Source organism: Andrographis paniculata, unplaced genomic scaffold (genome assembly GCF_009805555.1).
Source record: "Andrographis paniculata isolate CXL003 unplaced genomic scaffold, ASM980555v1 Contig9END, whole genome shotgun sequence".
In the NCBI taxonomy this organism is placed as follows: domain Eukaryota; kingdom Viridiplantae; phylum Streptophyta; class Magnoliopsida; order Lamiales; family Acanthaceae; genus Andrographis; species Andrographis paniculata.
In genome coordinates this window covers 1,328,638-1,339,841 of record NW_026137639.1, presented here as the reverse complement: position 1 = coordinate 1,339,841, position 11,204 = coordinate 1,328,638, and the positions used below count along the sequence as shown (strand labels likewise).

General features: G+C 29.2%; 2 protein-coding genes across 2 annotated transcripts; one reads left to right on the top strand and one right to left on the bottom strand.

Moving 5' to 3' along the window:
* Positions 1–3,928: 3,928 nt before the first annotated feature.
* On the bottom strand, positions 3,929–6,750 carry LOC127244329 (protein CENTRORADIALIS-like). Its single transcript, XM_051264814.1, has 4 exons — positions 6,499–6,750; positions 6,330–6,391; positions 4,266–4,306; positions 3,929–4,152 (listed from the first exon to the last, which is right to left on the bottom strand). Exons 1-4 carry the CDS (start codon positions 6,748–6,750, stop codon positions 3,929–3,931), a joined length of 579 nt encoding a protein of 192 aa, XP_051120771.1.
* A 1,597-nt stretch (positions 6,751–8,347) lies between these two features.
* LOC127244010 (uncharacterized) lies at positions 8,348–11,204 on the top strand. Its single transcript, XM_051264281.1, has 5 exons — positions 8,348–8,460; positions 8,926–9,179; positions 9,441–9,652; positions 9,792–10,059; positions 10,682–11,204. The coding sequence occupies exons 2-5, from the start codon at positions 8,928–8,930 to the stop codon at positions 10,976–10,978; spliced, it is 1,029 nt and encodes a 342-aa protein (XP_051120238.1). The 5' UTR covers positions 8,348–8,460; positions 8,926–8,927; the 3' UTR covers positions 10,979–11,204.

The window sequence follows — 11,204 nt, the reverse complement described above, 5'->3', positions numbered from 1 at the left end:
AAATTAATTTGTATAAAATTAAAAAATCTAAAAAATATATTTGAAATTTATGAGATCAAGAGTGAAGTGTAGATGTAGAATGTCATTTTAGTAAATAAAAATAATAGTAATAAATTGGTAATTAAATACTCCCTCCTTCCATAAGTAAATATCTATTTCTTTTTTTGCACAAGTAGTTTTAGAAATATTAGTATTATATTGAGATATAGTAGGAATAAAGTATAAATGATTAAAATAACCTTATTAGTATGTATGATATTTAGTAATGGTATTTGTGTAATATATTGTAAGTTGTAAGGGTATTTGTAATGTTAGGTAGACAGTACAATTAGTAAAAAAGGAAATGAATACTTTGTTACCAGACGGATTAAAATTGAAATATATATATATATTCTTCTAGGGTAAAATAAAATAAAATAAAATCAAATCAAATCAACTCAAATTATTGCTATTAGGAATTAAAAGAGAAGATTAATTTAATTTAACACATGCATATTGATAGATTGTATGCTTGCATCAATTGTGTAAAGATTCCCAAAATATCATATACATACAGTAGTTTTTGTTATGTTGTGAACTTCTGAGTTCAAGTAGAAACAATTCTTTGTTTGTGGATTACTTTAAAAAAATAAAAAAATAAAAAAAATTAAATAGTAGAAGTTTGAATTGAAATCGCTGTTTAATATGATATAAATAGATATTGATATAATTTGATATTTTTGAAAAAAAAAAAAATAAAAAATTGACACACACACAACCTAATCTCTTTAAGTATGACAAGAATGTCGCTCTTTTTGTTCACTATGGCTGTAATTAAGTGAAGGATAATTTATTGTATTTTTTATGATTTGTGTCCAAACTCATTAGAATTTTATACTAATAGCTATATGTACTTTTATACTCTCAGCGTTGTAAAATAATAGTAATATTTTTTTATTTTAATTTCGTTCCTATCAAAACAATAGTTTTATTTTAAAAAATAAGCATATCGTCTTAAAATTATCTTTATTTTTTCATTATTATTACACAAATATCATTATTTTTTATGCAAATACACTAATAATGATATTTTAGTCTTTCACTATTTATTTTGTACACACTTTTAATATAATATTGCTACCTCCGTCCAACAAAAAAGTAAACATATGTTTTTGTATTTAATATTAAAAATATCCTTATATATTTGTATATCTTACTACAAAATTATGGTTGTATTTGTATTATAAGAGACCACTAGATGTATTTTTGTCATTTTCTCTTTATCTGTACTACGTTTTGATGTAATGATTAATATTTAAATACTAACACAAAAAAATCATTGTATACTTTGTAGCTAGACGGATGTAATATTATTTAGGGACGAATGAAGTATTTTTTTTTTAAACTGAAATTTGAAAAATATAATAGCAGTAAAAATATTTTATGTGGCTGCCATAGGTTTTTTTTTTTTTTTAATTCAATATATATATATATTTATATATATGATACATAACAAAATCATCTTGGAACATTGGTAGACGACAAGTTTAATATGAGTATTATTCGTAAGGTAAAAGGATAGTCATCATACGGTGTACTGGGCTACCATACTTGCCATCTTATTACACTATTCTTAGGTAGGACATCAATGCAATGATTTAGGTTTTAGTACAATGCAAACTAGGGTTCATGGCTCAAAATAATAATAATAATAATAATAATAATAATAATAAACAAAATAAAAAATTCAATCCCTAACTAATTTAGGGTATATTTTTTTACTCAAATTTTCCCAAATTTTACTATTTAAATTAAATATTCTATCAAATATTATTTTAATACAGAATCCAAACTAATTTTTTCCAAACTCAACCAAAGGAAACACACTCTTATTCTTTTACTTTTATATATATATATATATATATATATTAAAAAGTTATGGAGTTTACGATTTGTGTAAGATGAAGCAATATCAATTCTAAATTGGATGAGGAACCAATGGGTTAGGCCACCAGTGCTGAATAAATTTATTTATAGTATTGTGCTCACACTATAGCATATGACAGACAATATATAAAATATAAATAGAAAAACATAAAATATAAGTTAAATAATACAAATATAATACTCCCACCGTCTGCCTACAAAGTTTACATATTTCTATTTTGGACGTCCAATTACAAAGTTTATATTTCATTAAATACCCTATTTTTTTCCACAATACTCTTACTTTACATCACATCATTACTTTTACACAAAAAATTAAGGGCAAAATTGTCATTACACTACTTTTAACTACTCACTATAATTAAAATACTATTATTTTTTAAGCACCGCGCCAAAAGTAAATGTAACTCTTATAAATGGACGGAGGGAGTATATAAACCGACGAGATATTGCAATATTTATATAACAAACTTGTGTTGAGTTAAACGAGCTTATGTAATACTCCCTCCGTCCACAAAATAAGTATACATTTACTTTTGGCGCGTATATTAAAGAATAATAGTATTTTAATTATAGTGGGTAGATAAAAGTAGTGAAATGACATTTTTGCCCTTACTTTTTTGGTATAAAAGTAATTATGTGATGTAAAGCAGGGGTATTTGTGGAAAAAATGGGATATTTAATGAAATGGTTACTTTGTAATTGGACGTCCCAAAATAGAAACATGTATACTTTCTAACTGGACGGAGGGAGTATATATATAACTATTTTTCATATGTTGATTTGGGTAATCATCACATTATTGATTACAACCAACGGTCCAACACGATCTCCTTTTACGTGCCCTAATTTTAATTTTCCGCGCAGAGAATTAAACAAATGTATTCTCTTCATAAGACGGAGAGAAATGCCCTTAAGTTCGAACATGTATATATGTATAACAATTTTGATAACTAATTTAACTATATTTAATATTTTAAGAAGAATAAAAAAAAATATATATCTCTTAGTTATAAGACCTCACTACACATTTAGGAAAATAAGCTTGCATTCAAAATATAAATAATACTAAATATTTTTATTTTAATATAACCCATGATGTATTATTTGTAAATTAAAATATACATGTTCGTCAATATATAGACTTGTTGTATCAATATATATATGTATATATATATATACTAAAAATCAACGGTAACATATATTGTGTAGACTAATTTATGTGATGTTTGTTCATGTATTGTATTTATAATACTCCGTCCGTTTAAATACAATAGTTATATTTACCATTTTTGTATGTCCCAAAACAATAGTCTCATTTTCATAAATAACCATATCCTTATAAAACTGCTTATTTTTTCATTATTATTACACAATTGCCACTACTTTTTACACTAATACACTCACAAGGGCAAAAAAGTCTTTTACTCGTACATTTTACTCACTACTAATATAATATTAATATTCTTTAAATCTCGTATCAAACCCAACCCAAACTATAGTTTTAGGACGGAGAGAACATGCTCTTAACAAAATGTTGAAAGTATTGATTCAACTTTGGAAGCTCAGCCATAAATATCTGTAGCAAAACTGATGATTTTTTTTTTTTTATTTTTCTTCACTTTAGTAATTATCATATGATAAGAGAATAAGTTCAATTTGTGAATTGCATGCATCGACTCAAGTAAAATGGGGCATTGCTTTTGCCAGTCAAAACCTAATGAATTTAGGTAACATTAAGTCACTCTAAATTGTTAAATTTTAGGTAATAATTTACATTACTATGTTGATTCACATTAATTAATTGTGATACTTAGGATATATGTATTCAAATTACTATTTTAATATCTAAGATAAAATAGGAATTAAATCCCTTTATCATATCTTTAAAAGGATATAATTTCCTAGCTGAAAATAGTCTCCCAAGAATTCACTTGAAAACTCTTTCTTAAGAAAAAAAACCCTAACCCTAATATAATATCGATATGATTATATTATTTAATCATCGCCTCCTTGGAGCTATTTTGCGCTGGCAATTGAAGAAAACGGCTGCCACGGGGAGGCCTAATTCGTAATCCTCGGCAAATTTCCTCGTGCAAAATCCATCTCGGCTAATAGGGAGGCTCAACGACACTTGTAGCCGATTCTTTTGCTTGTACAACAAGAATATGTATCGATGTATTCCAATTTTTGGCCTCGGCATTTCATAACTCACAACTTCTCTTCCTACTCATATATATATATATACAAATTCGAACAAATTGAAGCTAGTTAATGAAGATCATTGTGCGAATTCGAATTTGTTTAGTTATAACATGGATTAATCTTAGGTTTCCTACCAAAAGATGAATCCGTTGTGCCCGGGATGTCTGTGATCACCCTGCAATACAAGATGTCGATAATTTTGATACTTGATGATGTCAATAATTAATTATGTTAAAGAATGATGCCAAGGGTTATATATAAACTTGAATTAGTGAGGAGATGGAATAATTTAGATTTAATTTTAGTTCTAATTGCTCATACTTAGGAGATTTGATTTTCACATGTAACATTTTGGAAAGCTTAAAAGAAGAAATAATAGGTTTAGTTAGACCATCCGCAATGGAGATACCTGCTTTTGGGTATCTCCACTACTTTTTGTTATCCACGTCACTTTTTCTCTCTGTTACGTCAGCGTCGAGATACTCTCTTCTATTTTATATTCGCAACAAAGATATTCATCTTAATTTTTTAATAAATTTTTATTTTCATATTATATATATATTAATTTTTAATTATAGTTTTAATTTTTAGTATTAATTATTATATTATATTATATTATTATTTGTCAATATTTCGATTTATTAAAAAATTATGGAAAAAAAGTTATACTTCCTCCGTCCACAAAAAAAGTATACAATTACTTTTGGCGCGGTGTTTAAGAAATAATAGTATTTTAATTATAGTGGGTAGTTAAAAGTAGTGTAATGATATTTTTGCCCTTGCTTTTTGGTGTAAAAGTAATGATGTGATGTAAAGTAGGGGTATTTGTGGAAAAAAGTAAGGTATTTAATGAAATGTTTACTTTGTAATTGGACGTCCCAAAATAGAAACATGTATACTTTCTAGCTGGACGGAGGGAGTATTATTTATGATTTAATTAAATTTAGTTTTAATTTATTTTTAAATTTTAATTTTAATATCAAATTTGTATTTTTATATTTTAAATTTCAAATTGATAAAATATATTCAATATTGATATCATTTTGTGGAATATACAAAATATTATGAATTATAAAAAATACTACAAAATTTAAATATTATAATAAATTCAATATAAATTACAAAAACAAAACATATATAATATATTCTCTCCGTCCGCTTACAAAGTTTACATGTTTCTATTTTGAGACGTCCAATTACAAAGTTTACATTTCATTAAATACCCTATTTTTTTCCACAAATACCCTTACTTTACATCACATCATTACTTTTAAAAAAAAAAAAGTAAGGACGAAAATGTCATTACACTACTTTTAACCACTCAACTATAATTTTTTAAACACTGCGCGAAAAGTAAATGTAATCCTTGTAAATGGACTGAGGGAGTATATTATTTATATATACATATAATATACATATCTAAATTGGGACACATGACAATGAAATCACATCTTCCCAGCATCTATGCAGAATCGTGCAGAGATGCTGGGAAGCACGGTTCTATTAATTTTTTTTTTAAAAAAAATGATGAGGTGGCGCATCTCCTCCGGAGGAGATGTGCCTGTTGCGGATGCTCTTATAGCGCCGTAAGGGAACTACAACATTAATTTTCTCAAACTTATAAAAACATTTTCATGAACAAATTGACAAATAAAAATATTATTGACAACGGGATAGGGAGAAATTTAGTGATATATAATTACAACCTTGTAGAGTAATATATATATATATATATAGTGATAAAAAAATTTTGTTCTTTTTGTGATTTCAAATTGAATGTCATTTACAATGTACATTTTTCAATAAAAATATACTTTCTCTGTCGCGGTGTAAGATTGTCGTTTCCTTTTTGCACATAGAGTTTTTAATATTAGTATTATAATGAGTTGTAGTGAAAACGACGAAAATGCCCCTATTAATATTGTGTAATATAAAAGTAATGACGTTTGTGTAATATAGTGTAAGTTGTAAGGGTATTTATTATGTTAAATAGGCAGTACAATTATTAAATTAGGAAATGATAATCTTGTTTTGGGACGGAAGAAAATGGAAAATAGCAACGTTTCAATGGGATAGAGGGAGTAATTATTTTTTTTTAAAATATCAAATCAAAATACAATTTACTTCAGATTAATTTCAAACTACAGCCAAACAAATTCTAAATTAAAGATTAATGAGTTACTATTATATGTTGTTACCAGTGCAAGTGTTCTCGAAGATATGGATCACTTGGACCTGGAACATCAGGGTCTGTCATGATCTGTGCTAACATAATAATCAATCAATTCGATTTAATTAATATTTAAAAAAAAAAGATAATAATAAATTGTGTGTGTTTAGCAAATAATTAGTTAATTAATTAATTACCAGTGTGAAGAATGTAGTGAAATGAGCAGCAAGAACTTGAACCCTAGGTTTGGAGGTGAGAGTGAAAGGGAAGATCTCATGGTCATTGCGAACGACGACGGGGACATAACTCACACACTGTTGCTTGCTATTGTACCATTGCTTTTTGGATTTGGATTTGTAGACGACTTCCATGTTGACTGTGGTGTTGAAGTTGTCGACCACTTCCCCAATCACTCTCCCACTCACTAATGGATCACTGCTACTGCTCATTCTTCTTCTCTCTCTCTCTTTCAATGGCGATCGTGTGACAATGTGTATATATATATGTAGATCTGAATGATGGATTTGAGTTTTGTATGTAACGTAATGTACATTGGATGTAGATATTATCTGCAATGGTGATGACAATCCGACCCTAGAATTGGTGGGTCGGATCAACCCAAATTGCAGTAGGATATTAGGGTCTGTTTCCTTAAGGAGGAGATTTGGGTTTGAGATTTAATAATAGTACAAATTTAATACCTCCTCCGTCCAATTTCTATTATCCTAAAGTATATTTGTACAATTTTTTAGATGATTATTTTTTTTTATCATGAATTGACAAATTTGGCCTTAATTGTATGATAGAGATTAAAAGTACTAAATGAATGAAGGATAAAAATGTAAAATTTGTGTTTAAAAAAAAGAAATAAGACAATAGTTGTTCGACGTCCTAAATAGAAAAGTAAGACAATAGTTAGAGGACGGAGGGAATATGATACAAATAGTTAGCTAGAAAAGGCCGCAACGCTGAATTTAAATTTTATCATTGTACTAAGAAACATACCGTGTGTTATCTAACACCACACCCCATGCACACAGTTCATTTTATATGTTTAATATAATACAAATACAATACATGAACTAACAACACATTTATATTCTCATACAGTAAACAAACAAATTATGCCTTTATTTTTTGGAATTGTAATTAAAAAATAAGGGTGTATTTACTTGTGAGATTTTGGTTTTTAGTTTTGGTTTTTGAATAGTAAAATTTTGAATTTAAATAGTAATTTGATGTGATATAAATATGTATTGATGTGATATTTTGAATGTAAAATTTAATTTTAGTGTAATATAATAAATAAAAAAATAGGCGGTTAATTTGATATTTTTGGAGAAAAAAAATGGAATAGTAAAACGGAAATATAAATTTCACAAGTAGAACAAAGCCTAAATTTTAACCTTAAATGTCGAAGAAAATCCGAAATGACATAACGGGCCTAATCAAACGATCTAGACAAGTAAATCCTGAAAAAACTCAAGAAGATTCATAATAGTTGAGCCCAAATAGACAAAAAGCCCAAAATGATAAAGAGTGTGCTAAGGCCCAAAGCTTTCGGAAAATGAATCAATGAGTGAGGGAGCATGAAGAATATGCGCATGCAAGGGTGTTCTTTTCGGACATTTTCCCAAATTTTTATTATTACTTAAATTTTTTTATTTAAAAATATCAAATTAAATATTTCATATGTCCTTTAAATTTATTTTTATTTTTTTCAATTATTTTTGTTCGGCCATTAAATTTACCTAGATACTATATTAAAGAAAAATAAAAAAATAATATTTAATTATTATTTTTTTAAAATATTTATTTATAATAAATATCATTCACTTTAATATATTTTTTTATAATTTTTATTTATATTTTTAAAAATATCATAACTATTATTAAAAAAATTAATAAAATATTATTTTTCTTAATTCGTGTGTCACTAAATCTCGAAGATTATATTTTATTTTTTATATTATATTAAAAATTAATTTAAAATTTAAAATTCCTAAAAATCCCTGCAATAAAACATAGCACTGTAACTGATGAAGACAGAAGGACTGGTAGTAAATTGACTTTCTTCGTTGATCACTTCACAGTGGGAATGACACGCAGAAGAGGATTCAGGATTCAGCTGTGCGAATTGCCTGTCGGATAGGGTTGAGGTGGTTACACTTTCCTTTCTCTATTTATACTTGCTTCAATCTCGTCGATTGCTTTCCTACTACTATTTTTCTATTTCGCTAGTAAATGTTTACGGGCTTCGAACTAGCTTTGAGGCAAAATTTGGGGATTGTTGTTCCAGATATTTCCAGTGTGAATTTGTGTTTGGTGTTAGCTAGGAATTCTGCTTTAATTACCTCAATCGATCGGAAAATTTTAAGTTTCATTGCGTTTGAGTTCTGAAAATTCATCTTCTTCAGGGTATGATTTCCCTCAACTATCTCCTCGTAGTGACAGCTCAGTAAATCAGATTTAAGAAATTATAACATAGTAGGAAGTGAGCAGATGTTATTATTGCAATCAGCTGAAAGCTTGAATCATGAATGAGCTGCGAATGTTCATAATCTCAATTTTACCTTTGATGTTCATTCTCATTTTAAGAATTATGCTAACTGCAATTTTTCCAGATATGATTGGTAAGATTGCAGTTGCTGCACTGATTGGCTTTTGTGGATACACTTACCTATCAATAAGGCCTCCGCCTCCCAAAATATGCGGCACACCAGGGGGCCCTCCGGTGACTTCGACGAGGATTAAACTTAGGGATGGAAGGCATTTGGCATACAAGGAGAAGGGTGTTGCCAAGGAAGAAGCAAAGTTTAAGATAGTCATTGTCCATGGCCTTGGTGACTCCAAGGATTTCGATCCGCCATTATCTGAAGTAGGTAGCCAATATAAGATCATTCTTAACTCCTTAACTTAATTAATATGCTGTTCCAGACTTCTATAAATTTGAATAGCCAGAACAAAGAACATGCCGACATAATAGGACTAATTGTCTGTTCCTTTAATGAAATTACTTCGGAAGTGATTGTGTAGTTACTGCTTAAATTTTTATGGAACTTGCTTGTGGATAACTACTTCGGGTGCAAAGATGTTTATGCTATATCTGTGTTGTTTTCCCCCATTTGTTGCTCTACAGGAATTGATAAACGAGTTCCAAATATATGCTGTGTTCTTCGACCGTGCGGGCTATGGAGAAAGCGATCCGAACCCTACAAGATCGGTGAAAAGTGAAGCATTTGACATTCAAGAACTGGCTGACACATTGCAACTTGGCAATAAATTTTTCGTGGTGGGCATCTCCTTGGGAGCTTACTCGATTTACAGCTGCTTACATTACATCCCACACAGGTAACTTCAATCTCTTGTTCTCTATAATTAAGATATGAAATGATGCATCTTCTCTGTTAAATTAAACTCATGTTATCGAAACAGAATCATTGGTGTTGTTTTGGAATTGCATATAACCTTTTGGTTTTTCATATTAAAGGATAGCAGGAGCTGCTCTTGTTGTTCCATTTGTTAACTATTGGTGGAAGTTCTTTCCGGCAGCTCTCGCCAAAGAATGCTTTGAGGAACGGCTTCGCCAAAACCAGTGGGCATTTCGAGTGGCACACTATGCTCCATGGCTACTGTACTGGTGGATGACTCAAAAATGGTTCCCCTGTCTCCGCACCCAAAGGAATTTCGATGTTCTCAGTGAGCCTGATCAGGAGATCATTAAACGACGGTCCACAGAACCTCCCCAGGAGGGCCAGGTATGTGTTGCATTTCCCAGATAGACTTTTAAAAAATTTTATCTTTAGTTAAAATTATAATACCAAGTACTCCCTCCGTCCATGAAAACATAGTATCTTGAACTTAGAAATATAAGTTACCGGAGGTATTTGGAGAAATTAAATATGTTTAATTGATAGCATACACTTAATGTGATAACAGTGACAAAGTTGTTGTTGCAATGTATTTAAATTATGGATAATATTTAAGTGAATCGAAAAAAAATTGTTGTTTTTTATTATATAAGCATAAGTTTAGCCGACACGCTTAAATAAAAAGTAAGTATAAGTTTGGTGGACGGAATGAGCAATACTAAGTTAAGTTCCGTTTAGATAAAAGTTTTGGGGTGTGTTTGTTTTGTGAGAATATTGAAAAAGAAATTTTTTTATATGGAGAATATAAAAATAGTAAATAAGTCTAGTATATTAATATTTTTGGAAAAACGTGAGAGAAGAAAATTAAGAAGAACAAAGCCTTGAAATTTTAGAAAAATAAAATAAGTTTTACATTCTTAGCATTGTTAAACTAAGAAAGTTGCAACCCTTAATTCTTTTCTTTGACAAATTTTTGCCCGAAATTCCATATATCATTCGATCATTGCAGGTAAAGGTAACGCAACAAGGTGTTCATGAGTCTCTTCATCGCGACATGATTGTGGGTTTCGGGAAATGGGAATTTGACCCAACAGATATCCGCAATCCTTTCCCCGACAATGAAGACCATGTTCATCTATGGCAAGGATATGAAGACAGGTTCATTTCTTACAAGCTGAACCGGTATTTGTCCCAGCAGCTCCCATGGATTCGTTACCACGAGGTACCTAATGCCGGACACCTTTTAATCTACAATGCAACTCTTTGTGAAACCATCTTCAAGGTACTTTTGTCGTCAAATTCATGAGCATGCGTAAATACTTGTTGCTAAATTGTATCATAATCAGCATAGGTTCGAGAAATTTATTTTTTTAGATGACGTGGGAACTTACAACTGCTATTTGAAATGTGTTTCAATAGAAGTATATGTTTACTTTGATGAGCAAGATCTTTGGGTTAGTTTATATGATCATCAATATGTCAATAAAATTTAATTATATGATGAATTTGCATACTTCCATTTTTTAAGTTTA

What these genes read in the sequence shown, in the direction of transcription:
- LOC127244329 (XM_051264814.1), bottom strand. Translation starts at nt 6,750, where the DNA reads ATGAGCAGTAGCAGTGATCCATTAGTGAGTGGGAGAGTGATTGGGGAA. An exon ending in TCACTACATTCTTCACACTG is followed by an intron (nt 6,392 to 6,498) that starts GTAATTAATTAA and finishes ATGTTAGCACAG; the next exon opens with ATCATGACAGACCCTGATGT. An exon ending in CTTCGAGAACACTTGCACTG is followed by an intron (nt 4,307 to 6,329) that starts GTAACAACATAT and finishes CTTGTATTGCAG; the next exon opens with GGTGATCACAGACATCCCGG.
- LOC127244010 (XM_051264281.1), top strand. Translation starts at nt 8,928, where the DNA reads ATGATTGGTAAGATTGCAGTTGCTGCACTGATTGGCTTTTGTGGATAC. An exon ending in TTACATTACATCCCACACAG is followed by an intron (nt 9,653 to 9,791) that starts GTAACTTCAATC and finishes TTCATATTAAAG; the next exon opens with GATAGCAGGAGCTGCTCTTG. An exon ending in AACCTCCCCAGGAGGGCCAG is followed by an intron (nt 10,060 to 10,681) that starts GTATGTGTTGCA and finishes CGATCATTGCAG; the next exon opens with GTAAAGGTAACGCAACAAGG.